At 40.0% G+C, this 18,868-nt stretch overlaps 1 protein-coding gene and 1 long non-coding RNA gene across 2 annotated transcripts; both read right to left on the minus strand.

The window, feature by feature from the left end:
- Positions 1-841: 841 nt before the first annotated feature.
- Positions 842-4,515, minus strand: LOC139710638 (uncharacterized). Its single transcript, XR_011709470.1, has 4 exons — positions 4,307-4,515; positions 3,081-3,154; positions 1,587-1,780; positions 842-981 (listed from the first exon to the last, which is right to left on the minus strand). It is a non-coding gene; the product is annotated as an uncharacterized lncRNA (long non-coding RNA).
- A 3,342-nt stretch (positions 4,516-7,857) lies between these two features.
- LOC139710633 (apolipoprotein(a)-like) lies at positions 7,858-18,865 on the minus strand. Its single transcript, XM_071622557.1, has 13 exons — positions 18,853-18,865; positions 18,333-18,635; positions 17,702-17,980; positions 17,087-17,389; positions 16,470-16,748; positions 12,827-13,129; positions 12,164-12,442; positions 11,506-11,808; positions 10,876-11,178; positions 10,069-10,355; positions 9,153-9,444; positions 8,341-8,436; positions 7,858-7,877 (listed from the first exon to the last, which is right to left on the minus strand). Exons 1-13 carry the CDS (start codon positions 18,863-18,865, stop codon positions 7,858-7,860), a joined length of 3,060 nt encoding a protein of 1,019 aa, XP_071478658.1.
- Positions 18,866-18,868: the final 3 nt, after the last annotated feature.

The raw sequence follows: 18,868 nt of genomic DNA on the forward strand, positions 1-18,868 counted from the left end.
TGTTGAAGGTCGTTTTATTTTTTTGTTTTTGTGAGGGGCTGTTCTGTTACTGGGTTATTACAACATTCTGAGAGCTTGCGAAAGCGATACATTTGACGAAGACTGACGATTAGAGCTCCAACTATATCAAGAACGTGTGTAGTAGGAAATACGGCCAGTTTTTATCTCATGAAACCTTATTTTTAAAGGAAACCAAAACCCAAAGAGCAATGTGGATTGAGTGAAAGCAGTAATAGTAGTAGAACACATCAGTAAAAGTTTGAGGAAAATCGGATAATCGATGCAACAGTTATAAATTTCAAAGTTTTGGTGTTTGGAACCACTGGATCAGGAGACTACTAGAGTTCCTGACGTCATGTATGGACAACAATAAGAGAAAATATAAAGAGAATCCCCCCCCCCCCCAAAAAAAAAAAACAAACAAACAAACAAACAAACATTCCATCAACCTGATACTGACATATGTTAAAGATAGTAATAATCCCCCTGCTGACTGAAAGCTGTAAGTCAATTGCTCTTTCATGAAGCTAGAAAAGTGAAAGCATTTTGAATTTTCTTTATACATGTATGTGTTAAATACGGCAGCATTTAAACAATCTTCTTTTTTCTATGTGATGATGACCTAACTTTAGAAACTTTTAAAGTGACGGTTATCTGTTTTGTATTGGATTTTTTTTTTCGTTGATAACTGTTCAGTTTTAAAGTCTCTTAGATCTTTTCTAACCTATGCATGTGTATATTTATGATTGATATTAAGCATTTCCCAGCAGTCAGTGAAATAACTCAACATTTATTGACATAAGGAAAACTGAGAGAAGGTTATTCCTCTTCTTCCCTCCTTTTCTCTTTTTCCATCCTTTCTTTCTCGTCTCCCGGGAAGTCTAGCCCTCTCAGAGCGCGAATTATTTCATCACGCAGCTCGACTCGACGGCGTTCGTCATCTTCGTCGCTTACCAACTTCAGCCACTCCCGAAGAGGAATCTGGGAGCAAAATGGAAAGAGGGCATTGCTGTTACACAGTCTTTATGTTACATTTTTGCTATTGTTCTTGTTCTTTTTCTAAACCATGGAATATCTATTTGATGTGTGACAGTGAATGGGATTGCGTCATCTACACAATTTACCACATTTACGTACAGAAATACTCTCAGTCGTGCAAATATTTCATGGTAGCAATAGTCGACACAGCAGACGTCGTAGAACCGACATTTTTGTACATAACAATAATATTGTTATGTACAAAGATGTCATATCGTTTTCGTATTTAATAACTGAGCTTGAGCATGAAAATGCCTAATTTATATCAAAACATATAAAACATATATAGGTTTATCAATTAACATAATACCATACATGTATATCGATATATGTGGAGAGTTACATCGATTATATTGATATACTTAGACATTCTAATAAAGATAATTCCATCTTACGTACTTCATTGCGAGTGTGTGTTGTCTGCGGACGTTGTGTGCATGAAATCGAATTCTTAGCTATTCAATGTACTTACAAAAGACAACAAAACAAAACAACCAAAGAGTCCGCAACAGCGACAACACCTAATGTCAAATCGGCTGCATGCTTACAGGGTCATGGCTAGCTTGAGCCGAAGGACGTCGACCACTAAAGCACATTCCGTTGCTCTCTTCCTGCTCTTCCTGCGCTCTTTTCCACTTCTTGAAGATGTACCAACCGATCCCCATAATAGATAGCTCAGCAGACAGCCCTGCTACAACTATGCCTGCTATTTCACCAACCAGCGAAATCGGTCCAGATTCAGCTGCAACGATGGGGGGGGGGGGGGGGGTATGACAATAAAGAAACAAAAAAGCAGCTTTTGAGATGTAAACTAAATTCATTGAAAAGACCTTGTAGCACAAATGATTTCTGATAATGATTTTAGGCAGTAACCCTTCTTTACAACAACTAATATTCATCGCTTTATGGCGCAGAAAATAGCAGGATTTCTTTGACTTCAAACATTGTATTTGTATTAAGCGTCACAGACATCTTCAATCCCCTATGCGAGCATCTTCAAATATTCCCAAGGTATACGGCGTGTGATTTCGAACAACAGCATCGCTTGCTATATGATCGTTGATTTGACCTTTAACAAACTACAGTTCACTATGGAAACTTCAGGTTTTCGTTCTCTTTCTTTCCTGTTGCATCTTCAGAGGCGCTCCATACTCCGTTCATTGTTTTTTCTCGAACATAATTATTCAGATGACAGTACAAAAGGCAGAGGAGGTAAGTGTTTCGATGTGTTTGTCACGATATTTTTTTTTTCTCAGGTCAATATTCTTCATACATTCGAAGAGGATTCAATCTTTGTTTAGATATTTAATATTCTCCTCGTGTTGCTCTAACTTCTGTTTCTCTCTAATCTCAAGATGGTTGCAAAGAAGGGCTACTACCTTGTAAATGCAATTGGCGGATTCACATGAACGCGTCCGTGTCATTTTCTTTTTAACTCCTTCATAAGTAGTAAAGAATAACTGTTGGTAGGGATCGCCGATACGTGGAGCCGCACACACGGGAACTGAAGTTCGGTGTGCTTAATTTGGCCGACACCTGTGACATATGAATGTAATACAAAGAAAACGCATTTGATAGAGAGAATAAGCTGCATGTGTAAAACGAGCAATCACTAAACTCCTTCGCATTATGGAGAAGATCTCATCAATTTTATTTAGTGCCATCATGCTATGAAAATGTATTTACAGGACAAAGCCTTCAAGTACTGAACAGAAGTGTGCTTTTAAAGGCTCTTGGCAGCATCCATGGCATCAATATCATAAAAATGAATATTCACATTTATTTGGACGCTAATTAGAAAATACAATCGGTTCTTTCAGGAAAAGGTATTGCACAGGAAAACTGTTTATACTCTTTTCATAAAGAAATCATCAAATTGCATTATTATTTAAGTTAGCCTCTTTAATGATTATATTCATCGTTACATTGGACGGATAATTTTGTACTACACTAATTGACACGTTCTTTTGATGTCTCCTTTCTGATACGTTTGGAAAAGCACAGTGGCACAATATAGTGACCATAACGAAGACAAAACTCACATTACGCTCTATCCGTCTGATACAGAGCTGACACGCGTCTACACGTAGCATCCTGCCGTCGTCTTCTATTCGGTCTGCCGGCAAGTTAAATTGAGTAAGGAAGGAAAATAGTATTATCTCTTACCCATGTCTTATAAAATCAAGTATCATTCATTTTAGGATCATACTTTCTTGTCTAATAAGACCCGGTAGGATGAGAAAGCTTATGTTGGTTGATCAGCATGTGCGCGCCTGTAAAATGGCTGCGACTGGCTGGAATGCTCCCCAGGGAGTGGAGAATGAGCACTGTTTAGTGCTGGTTGGAAATCATGTATCCAGTGACCGGGGTAATAATAGTCTGTAAAGCGCATTGAGACACTTAAGTGTGAAATGCGCTATATAAAAACCAGCTATTATTATTATTATTATTAATAACTGATTCGTAAAATATATATGTCAGTGCACAGTTGGCAGAAGATGGACATATAAATAATCTTATGTAGTACTTTACATTGTCTTTGATGGATGTTGTAAACACAACCTAAAAATGAAATGAAATGAAATAAAATGAAATGAAAGTACCTCACAAAAGAATGCAAAATATCGAAATATCAATACATCACTTCATGCGAAAAACCTGACTATAGAGTGCATTATTTGTCTATAGCTCATAGAAAAGGAACAGACACTTCTACCAATGATATAACGTTATTACGTCACAGAATCAAAGCAACATTTAATTTCTGAAAATGACATATCATCAATGCGACAGCAGGAGAAAAATAAAAAGAACGTCATCATGTTTAGTTGTTTGCCAAGATCAGGACCACGATCCAACGATCACAACACACATAACAGCGAACAGAAAAACAGAAAGCATAATCTTTAGAAACAGATAAAACGATTGTCTCGGATAGAGTCAGGTCAGCTTCACTACAACCTGTCCTTCTAGCTGTACTTATCGCGTATCACTGGGTTCAATATCAACTATATGATTTGAAGAGTTTGTTTGCAAAACTACTCGCCTGTTATTTCTAAGCCAATCGTCAGAAAGGGCAAAATAAAACCTTTCTTATGATACCTCACTTTTACCATTACAAGGGATATTTTCTTAATGATAATCTATGATGGCAAATGTTCCATATTCTCTTAAGATATTTCTTCTTTTTTTTACCTCTGCTTGCCACATTAGTTTCCTGTGCATAGGTTTGTGTGTAAACTCTTCACTTATCACATAATCTACCAACCTCTTTCATCTCTTCCACGGAATCAAAAGATGGGATCCGGGCAGTTGAATCGGGGTGGCAATGGGTGAATGGATGAAACTGGTCCAGGCAGAAACTCCACTGTCCAGCTGTGAAAGCCACGTCCCTTAGATTCTCCAACGACGCGTGTTCACTCCATCGCAGCTCCAGGTAGAATATCTGATATTTTTGTGGGTGTCACCTTGGTCGGGGACCCCTTTCGGCATAACTCAACAGGCTGAAATATTCACTGCGCATGCCTTTTACACAAGCTACCCAAGTAAGCGTGATTTAATAATACCAAAACAGATGAAAGAGTGTCACGAATGCACTGCCTAGACCCTACTGCTGTACGTTGCAACTGAGCGAGTAGTTTTTGGACATTTGATAATTCTCTACTACTTCTTAACAGCTTACACTACAATATTGCATAGGTGTATATACTGTTGACGCGTGCAGACCTGTGGAGAGATGAACGTTGAGATGTTAGGAGTTAGTCAGGGCAGAACATACTTACCCTCCTCGCAGAATGTACCGAAGAACCCAGGCGGACAGACACAGGCGCTTTCTTGACAGGTGCCTCCATTTTGACAGGTATCCTGCCCACAGTCCACTAAGAAATAAGTAGCAGAACGAAGGCGAAGGGAAATTGAAAAGAAAAAAAAAAGAATATGGCATTACATTCGATAAAAAAGTAGAAGCTGTAGAAATTATTGACGTTATTTAGAAATGCATGAAATATGCTGTCAGTAACAAACTCAAATATCCGTGTGTGTAAGAAATTATTAGTAAAGTTATAGAGCTCCAATAGCAAGTGATGAGTATTCACACGGGAATGTGATTCAGAATGGTAAAGTGGTCGTAAAAGATATAAAACGTTTTAAAATTCCTAAACATCCATTTCTATTCCTCTTGCACAAAACACACACACACACACACACACACACACACACACACACATATATATATTTTTTTTTGGGGGGGGAGGATCAAAAATAAAATCTATGTTATCCTCATAATCGTTTTCAATTATTTTACCTATGAATATTATAGATATAATTATGATGAAACGTTTGCGGCACGGGCTTGTCGCTTTCCCTATCTTTCATTTTACTGGTGGTGCTAGTTGTTGAGGCTCTTTCGGTTCAGTCAATCTCACAGATCATACGAATTGTAACATGAACTATTTTCTTTGCTAAAGTATCTTTTGGTTATACTTTTGCAAACTGTTTCAACAAATCTTCTCATATCAGTTAAAGATGTAATATGTAGGGCCTACGGTCTACAAGCTTCGTACAATGGTGTCCGGAATCAGGCACTTATACATACAAACGTTGATATAACAGCAATCAACTGCATTATTTTTCAGCATATACTCTCCAAATTCCGTAGATTGAAAGTCAATCTAATAGATTGTAATCAGGGACCAATTCAAAATAGGATTGAAAGGTTCAATCCAATGAGATTGAACTCTAACTCTATTAGATAGAAAACTTCAATCCAACTTTTGGATTGGCCCCTGACTACAATCCATTTCAATCTAAGGAATTCAGAGTGTAGTCACGGTAAGCAGGATAAGCGTTGCTGGATTTGATTGCGTTGTTTCCCCTTAATCCTCTCCTTTACACGTTAATTACCGGGTTAGAGATTTGTGTGTTTGTGTGTGAAATATATCTATATGTGCATTTGACCCAATGAAACAAAAGGCTAATTGGAAGAAGGCGGCATCTGTTGTGTCGTATTGTAAGAATTCACCTCGCTCTGCTTCGCTGTCAGCTGGATAAAGATGTAAATATTACCGATGAGCCGTTTTGTATAAAAGCTTTAGGTTGCATAGACTGCTTGTCTAATGTATTTAGATTCTATGAATGCTTTGTTCACAAATGTTACTCCATTTCACAGAGTCTTTTTTTTTTCTCCTTATTGGTCACTCACCAGAAGCAAAGATTGTTCTTTACGGCCACCCATCTAAGTGCATCGGGTCACAGTGTGATAGATCCAGCTCGTTTGATCGAGTATCAGATGAGTATTCTGCCAGTGTCGCGCGTGATCCTCATCGGACAATCTTGTCTCATCAGATCACCGCGCGACGTGTCTATCACTGACCCGATTATCGACTGACAGAAGTCGGATTCATCGGACTGCACTCCGATACTTTTCTGTGGGTGGCCGGAAGTGATAAACTTAGCTTCCGATGAGTGACCGACGAGAGAAAATCTCTGTGAAATGGGGTAAAGCTGGCCGGAGGGTTGCCCGACTTAGCAACAACCAAGCGAATTCTTGCCGATGGAAATTATTTGGAAGGAGAAGGTGAATGAAATACTTTGCTATTTTCATGTAGGAAGTAAACATCCATAAATAAAGATAAATCACAGAAACGGTCAATTTCATTTCTTACAAAAACCGCCGCTTTAAAATGTCATCATCTTAACATAATGATTCCGTTTCAGAATTTTAGCAAAACCCATTAAATTTGTTTTTTTTTATGTTTTTTCTTTCAAGATGGGCTATAACATGGTAATCGTTGATGAATCCTTGTGATCGATTTTCAGCCTTTGTGACTCGAAGCCTTAAGACTTGACAAAAAAATCTGAAGAAGGTGGTAATAGTTGTTTCTAACACCTCTTTCGCAGAATGATCCGCCGAATCCATAGGGACAAGCGCATGCCTGGTTGAGACACGTTCCTCCGTTCAAGCACGGACTTAACTACACGCAGCGCTGTCGCGAAGCGACAGCGCTGCACCTCTATTCCTTCGCGGACGTTGTTATCGTTCACTGTTTCCTTCATGAATATCTTTATTAATCGTGGAAAACTAAAATATAAGGAATTATCGTAATCTATGACCATCATACAATAACCGGTATGCGATTTTTTGTTTAATTACGTCTAAAACTTACCGAAATCTATGGCTGAAATCAGGTCTGTAAACGTCCTTACTGCTTCACTCCTCATCTGCGTGTTATATGAATGGCATTCACTCTCGTATACTACAACGTAGGTAGTCGGGGCGGAAGTGATGAGATAGTCGGATGACCCCGACTAAAAAAGTTCAAATCATTGCCGGTGCAGCACGCGCGGATCTACTACAAGCTTTACGTAACACATGAAACGCACGGGCGCACGGGCGTACGTAAAAAGCAACCACTTCTGAATGCGCATGCGTGGTAGTTTGTTGCTTTTGTGAAGCTCTCGAAGGAAAAGATGCCACCGCACGATCTACTCCGAAAAATTCAACAATAAGGTCTGGATACCAACAAAACGCCGAATTCAACTCAACCATCAGGAAAATACGCTGTAGGTAAGTGTTGCAAATTATATTACTCTTAAAATCATACAAAATAAAAGGTATTTTATGTGATTTTGCCGTCAATAGTGACGGTCGTTTACAACGTTGAAACACTAACACATGTCAGACCCTGTGCGCAGCACAGTGTCTGGTCAGGCTAGCACGGACTCTGCTCACAATTTATCAACGGCGCTGCTTCTGGAGACATATATTAATATGAATTGCTACTATTAATTAATCAATATGATTTTTTTTTAATGATATCCCTACAGCATGAGCAAATCCACTGGTTTGGGTAACACGGGGAAATAGACCGCAGGAGTATTACGGCTTCGCTTTCAGGTTGTTCAGGGAACAGAGAATTGCAAAGGAATGTTTACCTACAATCAAAACTTCTTTTGAAGATACATTTTGGAAAAACAAAACAAAACAAGCGTAATCACTTCTTGGAAGCGAACAAACAAACAAACACATTACAAACAAACTTGTGGTAGCTGGACAATCATGATACCACTATACTTAAGTGAAAAAAATTAGGCAACAATTCATTTTAGAAAGATAACAACACCATAATACGTCCATACTATCAGCATTTGTTTGTGTTGTTTTATTTCTTTTTATTTTAGATATTATTGATTTGACATTCCGCTGAAGGAAATCGAGGAAAGCAACAATCGTCCGTGGATCAGTTGATGAGGAAAGTAAGTGCGGTATGTGCAGTGGCCCCTTTATGTATAATGCATGCGTACCTTCACCACAGACCACGCCGCTAAAACCAGGAGGGCACACGCATACACCATTCCGACAGGTCCCTCCATTTTGGCAACTTCTGCTCTCGCATGCATCTGCAAATCATAACATATTATATACATATATGTATATATATATATATATATATATATATATCTTAAATCAATTTCTACAAACAAAAAGAAAAAAAAAAAACCTGCGAAGAAAAGGAAGTTGAAATTCTGGTTTCCGGGAACAATTCAGCAATTATAACTAAATCGATAGAGCGATTGTTATCATAAACTGCTTAAGTAGTGCACTCGATGTATGCGTTTCTTGGAATCATTTTCGTCTGCAGATTAACTTAATTCATTGTGATCTCATTTAGCTACGAGGTGACATTGACGAAAATGATATAGTTGACTTGGATTGACTTCGTATATATTCTGTCTTGGAACGTCATATGGAGGTACAGTGTATGTATTAGGTATTATAACAGACGCAAGGTTGTGCCACCGCAATATACTTATTTAATGCATGTAACTGTAAATACACTGAACTATTAAAAAAGACGCTGTAGATACGCATGATTTTACTTTACTGTGTAATGTATTAGCTCTTCACTTCTTTCGCACGTTACATTTAATTTACCTTTTCTGAAAAGCACAATTTTCTTGATGTTTCCACATTAAAACGCGGAGCTATTATCCGGTATGGACTGCCTTGTCCAAATAGATGAGTTCAATAACTCAACGAGGAAGTAACAGTGCAATTTAATTGAAAATAAACTATTTTTATTATTCCGAAATTACAATCTTTCCCCGAAACTTACTAGGAACTGGTGTGATTACAGCTTGACAGGTGGCCAGTGCTCCACCAATATCACAGTACTCCCATCTTCTGTTTCGATCGGTTGTGTAACACCAGGCGGTGTTCACATTATCAGGGTTTCGACAGTAGTTGTGATCTCCCAGCCCTGCGTTTGGGTAATTTGCAGGAGTCCTGGAGTGTTGGTGAGGAGCCTGAAGGGTCCATCGCTGGCAAGTTCGACCACTGCGGGTCATATTGACCAAGCCTCTGTAGTCTCTCGCTCTTGGCTGAGTGTAGCATTCTCCAGGACCAATCTCCTCAGGACCTAGTTTACAACATGCGAATCAATAACTTTCTTTCTATTTTGACCAATATATTTACCACATTATGTATCTGTCCTTGTCTTTTTTCTCTATATTGCAAAAACAAAATACATGTCGTTCATTTGATTTTCAATCTTTTTTCAATCTTTTCTTTTTTTCAATCTTTTCTTATTATTTTGGCCTAATAATACGGGGTCATCCCACTAGAAAGACACCCACGAGTCATACAGCCCACGAGTTCGACTCTAGGCAAATAAAGCTCATGAGTTTGGCGCTAGGTAAAAACAGCCCACGAGCCAAGTTCGACAGATACAACACGGCGCGTTGTGTCGGTCTTGTGGGCCTTGTTGGCTTAGTGTCGAACTCATGAGCTGTATGACTTGTGAGCTGTATGACTTGTTTGCCGTATGACTCGTGGGTGTCGGTCTCGTGACGTACACCCAATGATACCTCTTACCTGAAAAGTCCAACGCCTTGTCAAAGTACGCACTGCAATACTTTCATAAATTACACAAACTCAAGGTTCTTGAACAACGAAGAGTACATTCTACTTTAAGTAAAATCTAATAAAGAAATTTCATTATCTCTACCATACTTACTAGGTGCAGGGGTGACCAAAGTTTCACAAGTTGCCTGTGCTTCACCAACATTACAGTACTCCCATCTTCTGTTTCGATCTGTTGTGAAGCACCAGGCTGTGATCGCATTAGAAGGGTTGCGACAGTAGTTGTGATCTCCCAACCCTGCGTTTGGGTGATTTGAAGGAATCCTGGAGTGTCGGTGAGGAGCCTGAAGAGTCCATCGCTGGCAAGTTCGACCACTGCGGGTCATATTGACGAAACCTCTATAGTCCCTCGCTCTTGGCTGGCTATGACATTCTCCAGGACCAACCTCCTCGGGACCTAGTTATACAGCACGATAATCATTCTCTCTCCTTATATTTTGTCCAGCACCAGTGAACTGTCTTATTTCTTTCTTGCAATCCTAAAGAATTTGTGTCCTATTTTGTCATTTTATACCCCCTTTTATCTAACTGTTCTAAAAAACCCACAAGCATTACCTTGAGTGCACTGAAGTAAAGGAGAAGCAATCACTGAAATGGAAAACAGTATGGCTAAAGATGACCTCACAAACACTCGAATCAAATGACTTAGACAAACTGGCAGAGTGTTATATTATTGACAGGAAAACTGAGTAAGACAATATTAAATTTTATAAGAAATTAATACCGGGCGCTGAAGTGACTACAATTTGAGAGGTTCAACACTTTCTTATCCTATACCATATTCCTATAAGGCTATAACGCTTTGCAAACCCTACTCTTTACTCATTTCATTCTTATTACACGAGATATGGTCGTACACACTATTGAAATCTTTTGTTTTGAGATAAAATAAGAATCACAATAATAGGAAATCCTACCAGGTGTAGAAGTGACCTCCGCTTGACAAGTGGTCTGTGCATCACCAATATCACAGTACTCCCATCTTCTGTTTCTATCGGTTGTGTAACACCAGGCCGTGTTCACATTGTCAGGGTTGCGACAGTAGTTGTGATCTCCCAACCCTGCGTTTGGGTAATTGTCAGGAGTCCTGGAGTGTTGGTGAGGATCCTGAAGGGTCCATCGCTGGCAGGTTCGACCACTGCGGGTCACACTGACCAAGCCTCTGTAGTCTCTCGCTCTTGGCTGGGTGTAGCATTCTACAGGACCAACCTCATCGGGACCTAGTGAAAATGGTATACGGAGTTCTTGAGTATATTTCGTTTTTTTTTACCCATTTATTATGTGGCCCCGGAATGGTTATTTAAATTCAAACGCTTTTTTTCTATTTTACAGGCTTATCTTTTTTTTTTCCTTCACCAGGGTTTCATCGTTTACAATATTCCTAATAAAACTACTCCGCTTTAAATGCATTCTCTGCTCTTTTACACTGTTATACTTGTTACGATAGATATGCTCATATACACAACTGAAATCTTATAAATGCTTTCTTCTTCTTTCCTTCTCAGATAAAACGGAACAGCAAGTCATAATATTCTAAGAAATCTTACCTGGTGTGATGGTGACCTCAGTTTGACAGGTGGTCTGTGCTTCACCAATATCACAGTACTCCCATCTTCTGTTTCTATCGGTTGTGTAACACCAAGCCGTGTTCACATTGTCAGGGTTACGACAGTAGTTATGATCTCCCAACCCTGCGTTTGGGTAATTGTTGGGGGTCCTGGAGTGTTGGTGAGGAGCCTGAAGCGTCCATCGCTGGCAAGGTCGACCACTGCGGGTCACATTGACCAAACCTCTGTAGTCTCTCGCTCTTGGCTGAGTGTAGCATTCTCCAGGACCAACCTCCGCTTCACCTAGTCAACATAGTTCGCAATTCATGAGAATGCTTCCTCTTTTTTCTTTAGTTTAAGCCCCGGGATATTTATCTGATTTACTGCTTTAACTTTTCTTTAGAATAATATAAAGGGCTTTTATCAAAAACATATTTTCTTCAGGACTTTCGGTCCATTACCATATTAATATTAACCCAATCAAAAAAAAAAACACACACTTTGAAAACATTCTCTGCTCATTTAGTGCGAGGACATTGCTATTACAACAGGAATGATCATTCACACATGAAATCTTTTTCAAGAGTGGCTTCTTCTTCTTTTGTTTCAAGAAAAAAACCTAACAAGAAATCGTAATAATTATTTTAGGAAATCTTACCAGGCGCAGAAGTGACCACGGCTTGACAGGTGGTCTGTGCTTCACCAATATCACAGTACTCCCATCTTCTGTTTCTATCAGTTGTGTAACACCAGGCCGTATTCACATTGTCAGGGTTGCGACAGTAGTTGTGATCTCCCAACCCTGCGTTTGGGTAATTGTCGGGAGTCCTGGAGTGTTGGTGAGGAGCCTGAAACGTCCATCGCTGGCAAGGTCGACCACTGCGGGTCACATTGACCAAACCTCTGTAGTCTCTCGCTCTTGGCTGAGTGTAGCATTCTCCAGGACCAACCTCCGCTGGACCTAGTCAACATAGTTCGCAATTCATGAGAATGCTTCCTCTTTTTCTTTTACTTTAAGCCCCAGGATAGTTATCTGATTTATTGTTTTAACTTTTCTGTAGAATAATATAAAGGGCTTTTATCATAAACATATTTTCTTCAGGACTTTCGGTCCATTACCATATTCCTATTAACCCAATCAAAAAAAAAAAAAAAAAAACGCTTTGAAAACATTCCCTGCTCATTTAGTGCGAGGACATTGTTATAACAACAGGAATGATCATTCACACGTGAAATCTTTTTCAAGAGTGGCTTCTTCTTCTTTTGTTTTAAGAAAAAAAAAAACCTAACAAGAAATCGTAATATTTTATGAAAATCTTACCAGGCGCAGAAGTGACCACGGCTTGACAGGTGTTCTGTGTTTCACCAATATCACAGTACTCCCATCTTCTGTTTCTATCAGTTGTGTAACACCAGGCCGTATTCACATTGTCAGGGTTGCGACAGTAGTTGTGATCTCCCAACCCTGCGTTTGGGTAATTGTCGGGAGTCCTTGAGTGTTGGTGAGGAGCCTGAAGGGTCCATCGCTGGCAAGTTCGACCACTGCGGGTCACACTTACCAAGCCTCTGTAGTCTCTTGCTCTTGGCTGGGTGTAGCATTCTTCAGGACCCACCTCCGATGGACCTAGTTAACATAATACGCATTTCAGGAGTATGCTTTCTTTTCTTTTCCTTTCGATATCAGTAATCCCCCGAAATGGTTATTTAATTCAGCGCTTTCACTTTTTTAATAATAAGAAAGCCTGTTCTCATTAACCCATTTTCTTTAATACTTTCGGGTCATTACCATATTACTTTTAACGCAGCAACAAAACAAAAACAAAACAAAACAAAAACGCTTTCGAAACATTCTCTGCTGATTAAGTGTGAAGCCATTCGTATATTGTCTTGCCACCCGTTTATTGCTTGGTGGTACCCACTATAGACTTAATACACTTTGGGGAATGACAATTTCCACAAAAAGTGTGCCCTAGATCGCTTTATTTCAACTCTAAAAACACAAAAGCTCCGTCGAGCGGGAGATGGAATGCCGCTCCCACATCCTCCCCCTAATCTCTACTTCACTAGATTTTGATATACACAGAGATGATGCACATTTGGAATAACAGCTTAATTCCGTGATTTTAACACTTCCTGAAAAAGCCCTTATCTATTTCCATTATTATTTGGCACTTGAAAAATTCGAAGTATTGCATCAAAAGTTGTCACAAGATCGCTGAATTTCGGGTCTGAAAATCACCTTCGTGTGAAAGGAGAAATGACCCTTATCTACACAATCGTGTGCGTGCTTTTTCTGTTTGAATGCTGAACAGACAACATTCATGATAATCATTGTAAGAATCAACACAAAGAGTTTATTTAAATGATACCATTTTATATAGGCAAATTGTTCACTGATAATCTACATTAAAATATATTGCTATCTTAAACAAATGGGACTGTTTCAAGTCGAAAAAAACCCGCAAAAACATGCATCAAATTGCACCATTTGCAACATCAAAAAGCAAAAAGTTCTCACCTTGGGAGGGGGAACACCCCCCTCCCACACCCTCCCCTCTCCCCCCCCCCCCCCCCCCCCCCCGCTCGCTCCGCTCGCTCGGGCTCAGTTGCGTTCATGATATTCAGTGTAAGAATGAGTACAACAGGTTTATTTAAATGATACCATTTTACAGATAAATTGTTCATTGATAATCTACATCAAAATATACTGCTACCATTAAACAAGTGGGACTGTTTCAAGTCGATAAAACACGCAAAAAAAATGCATCAAACTGCACCATTTGCAACATCAAAATACAAAAAGTTATCATTGTGGGAGGGGGGACACACCCTCCCCTCTCCCCTCGCTTGCTCCGGTCGCTCGGGCTCAGTCGCGTTCATGATATTCAGTGTATGAATTAATACAAGAAGTTTATCGAAATGATACCATTTTACAGACAACATGGACAAATTGTTCATTGATAATCTACATCAAAATATACTGCTACCTTAATCAAGTGGGACTGTTTCAAGTCGATAGAACACGCAAAAAAGATGCATCCAATTGCAACATTTGCAACATCAAAATGCAGCAAGTTCTCGTCGGAGGGGGACACCCCCATCCAACATTCTCCCCTCGCGCCTCGCTCGCTCCGCTCGCTTGGGCTCAGTCGCGTTCACGATATTGAGCTTAAGAATTAATATAAGAAGTTTATCTAAATGATACCATTTTATAGGCAAATTGTTCATTGATAATCTATATCAAAATAGACTGCTACCTTAAACAAGTGGGACTGTTTCAAATCGATAAAACACACAAAAACATGCATCAAATTGAATCATTTGCAACATCAAAATGCAAAAAGTTCTCACCGTGGGAGGGAGGACACCCCCCCCCCCCCCCGGGTCAAATCCTGGCCACGCCGTTGAATATCAGACTCACAACGATCACATCACATCGCATCATTACGTCGAGACGCCATTAATAATATCACCGAGATGACAATCGAGCTGCGTGCGTACGAAAAACGTTATTACCGTAACTCGCCGATCCGGCGACGGCGGCGACCCATCAGGGCTAGTCGCCTGACACCATGCACAGCCGTCATTCTACTCGCCGCACGAACTGCCGATACACACAGCGTATACAGTATGTCCCCCCCCCCCCCCGGAAAAAAAAATACAACGGTGCCCTCCGCAATGATATCTTTAAAAATAGTGAATCAATCTAAATATAAATTCAGGGTATGAAACTATAACTCATTGCCCACATCTTACAGAAAATCCCACTCAATTTGCTTCAGTGGTCAAAGAGAAATACGGAATTTTGTAGAGGATGTTGGGAATCTCTTCTGTCCAAGTTCTGTCTATTATTTACACACAAGAGCATCTAAGTGCTAAACTCGGAAGAATCCGATTCATGTCATGCTTTACAACAATCCACATTTCTCTGTGACCGCTTAACCAAACCGAATGGGGATTTCTGCAAAATAGAGCTAAAATGTTATATTTTAAGACTCTGAAGTAGCATTTAAAAAGTTTAATCATATTGGGCGTTATCAATGCGAAAATCTGATTGTAATTTTTGGGGGACATACTGCAGTAAGTCGCCCCAAAAATTACAATCAGATTTTCGAATTGATAACACCCAATATGACCAACCTGTCTAAGTGCTACTTCAGGGTCTTAAAACATAACATCTTAGCTTTATTTTGCAGAAAACCCCATTCAATTTGGTTAAGCGGTCACAGAGAAATGTGGATTGCTGTAAAGCATGTCATGAGTCTGATTATTCCAATTTTAGCAATTCAATGCTCTTGTGTGTGAATAATAGACAGAATTTGGACAGAAGAGATTCCCGACATCCTCTACAAAATTCCTCATTTCTCTTTGACCACTGAAGCAAATCAAATGGGGTTTTCTGTAAGATATGGGCAATGAGTTATAGTTTCATACCCTGAATTTGTATTAAGATTGTTTCACTATTTTTAAAGATATCATTGCGGAGGGCACCGTTGTAATTGTTTTTTTTTTTTTTTTTGGGGGGGGGGGACATACTGTACAAGACTTCAGCGTACAATACATTACAAAACCATGGGGAGACACCGCGGACGCGTCCGCCCTCGTTGAGCGTCAGCTCACCACCACTCGCTCCTATATACTTCTCGAGCGAGGGTATACTCACGTGCCACCCGTGACTCGCCCCCCCCCCCCCCCCCACCGAAACTCTTACTGCCATGGGGTCACCACACGCCCCTACGTCCTACCAGACGTACCAAAGACAGCAACTCCAGTGCTTTAAACTTATTTCATTACAATACTAACGCAAAATGCAAACATTCTCTGCTCATTTAGTGCGAAGACATTCGTATCAAATCATTACGACCATACACTCGGGAAATCTCTTTTAAAAAGTATATACGTTCTTCTTCTTTTGTTTTAAGATAAAACCTACCAAGAAATCCCAATATTTTAGGAATTCTTACCAGGCGCAGAGGTGACCACGGCCTGACATGTGGCCTGTGCTTCACCAACATCACAGTACTCCCATCTTCTGTTTCGATCGTTTGTGTAACACCAGGCCGTGTTCACATTGTCAGGATTACGACAATAGTTGTGATCTCCCAATCCTGCGTTTGGGTAATTGTCAGGAGTCCTGGAGTGTTGGTGAGGAGCCTGAAGGGTCCATCGCTGGCAAGGTCGACCACTGCGGGTCACATTGACCAAGCCTCTATAGTCTCTCGCTCTTGTCTGGGTGTAGCATTCTCCAGGACCAACCTCCTCGGAACCTAGTTTAGTTTAACATGGTACGAAATTCCCGAGTAATGTTTTCTTCTCTTATCCATTCCATAAAATAATGGGATGGTTACTTGTCTCAAGCAGTCTTCCTCTTTAATTTTCCTTCCTTCGCTTGTTTAATCGATTTCATCTACACCTTATAGCTCTTTTATAGCATATTTATTTGAAGACACAACACTTTGAATCATTTTATACATAGTAAGCAAGGAAATATCTTGTTACAACAGATATGCTAATACCCAATTGAAATCTGTACATATTTTTTTTTTTTCAGGAAAGTAAAATATCTTATAATAAAACCTACCAGGTGCAGAGGTGACCTCAGCTTGACAGGTGACCTGTGCTTCACCAATATCACAGTACTCCCATCTTCTGTTTCTATCGGTTGTGTAACACCAGGCCGTGTTCACATTGTCAGGGTTGCGACAGTAGTTGTGATCTCCCAACCCTGCGTTTGGGTAATTGTCGGGAGTCCTTGAGTGTTGGTGAGGAGCCTGAAGGGTCCATCGCTGGCAGGTTCGACCACTACGGGTCACATTGACCAAACCCCTGTAGTCTCTCGCTCGTGGCTGAGTGTAGCATTCTCCAGGACCAACCTCCTCGGGACCTAATTATCATAGTACGAAATTCCCGGGTAATGTTTTCTTCCCTTGTCCATTCAGTATACGGGACGGCTACTTGTCTCAAACACTCTTCCTCTTTAATGTTCCTTCCTTCGCTCGTTTAATCGATTTCATCTACAGCTTATCTCTCTTTTATACCATATTCATTTGAAGACACAACACTTTGAAATTATTTTATATCCACTAAAGCGAGGAAATATCTTGTTACAACAGATATGCTAATACCCAATTGAAAGCTATAAATATCTTTGTTTTTCAAGAAAATGGAAAATGAAATATTTTATAATAAAACTTACGAGGTGCAGAGGTGACCTCAGGTTGACAGGTGGCATGTGCTTCACCAATATCACAGTACTCCCATCTTCTGTTTCTATCGGTTGTGTAACACCAGGCCGTGTTCACATTGTCAGGGTTACGACAGTAGTTATGATCTCCCAACCCTGCGTTTGGGTAATTGTCGGGAGTCCTTGAGTGTTGGTGAGGAGTCTGAAGGGTCCATCGCTGACAGGTTCGACCACTGCGGGTCACACTGACCAAGCCTCTGTAGTCTCTCGCTCTTGGCTGGGTGTAGCATTCTTCAGGACCAACCTCATCGGGACCTATTGAAAATGTTATACGGAGTTCTCGAGCATATTTTCTCTTTTTTTACCAATTTATTATATGGCTCCGGAATGGTTATTTAAATTCAAACGCTTTTTTTTCTATTTTACAGGCTTATGTTTTTTTTTTCCTTCACCAGGTTTTCATCGTTTACAATATTCCTAATAAAACTACTCCGCTTTAACTGCATTCTCTGCTCTTTTACACTGTTATACTTGTTAAGATAGATATGCTCATATACACAACTGAAATCTTATAAATGCTTTCTTCTTCTTTTCTTCTCAGATAAAACGGAATAACAAGTCATAATATCCTAGGAAATCTTACCTGGTGTGATGGTGACCTCAGTTTGACAGGTGGTCTGTGCTTCACCAATATCACAGTACTCCCATCTTCTGTTTCTATCGGTTGTGTAACACCAGGCCATGTTCACATTGTCAGGGTTACGACAGTAGTTATGATCTCCCAACCCTGCGTTTGGGTAATTGTTGGGAGTCCTGGAGTGTTGGTGAGGAGCCTGAAGCGTCCATCGCTGGCAAGGTCGACCACTGCGGGTCACATTGACCAAACCGCTGTAGTCTCTCGCTCTTGGCTGAGTGTAGCATTCTCCACGACCAACCTCCGCTGCACCTAGTCAACATAGTTCGCAATTCATGAGAATGCTTCCTCTTTTTCTTTTACTTTAAGCCCCGGGATAGTTATCTGATTTATTGTTTTAACTTTTCTTTAGAATAATATAAAGGGCTTTTCTCAAAAACATATTTTCTTCAGGACTTTCGGTCCATTACCATATTCCTGTTAACTCAATCGAAAAAAGAAAAAAAAAAGAAAAAACCGCTTTGAAAACATTCCCTGCTCATTTA

This window comes from Diadema antillarum, unplaced genomic scaffold, assembly GCF_040938485.1.
Source record: "Diadema antillarum isolate AM-2024a unplaced genomic scaffold, OU_Dant_1.0 seq00001549_RagTag, whole genome shotgun sequence".
Classification (NCBI taxonomy): domain Eukaryota; kingdom Metazoa; phylum Echinodermata; class Echinoidea; order Diadematoida; family Diadematidae; genus Diadema; species Diadema antillarum.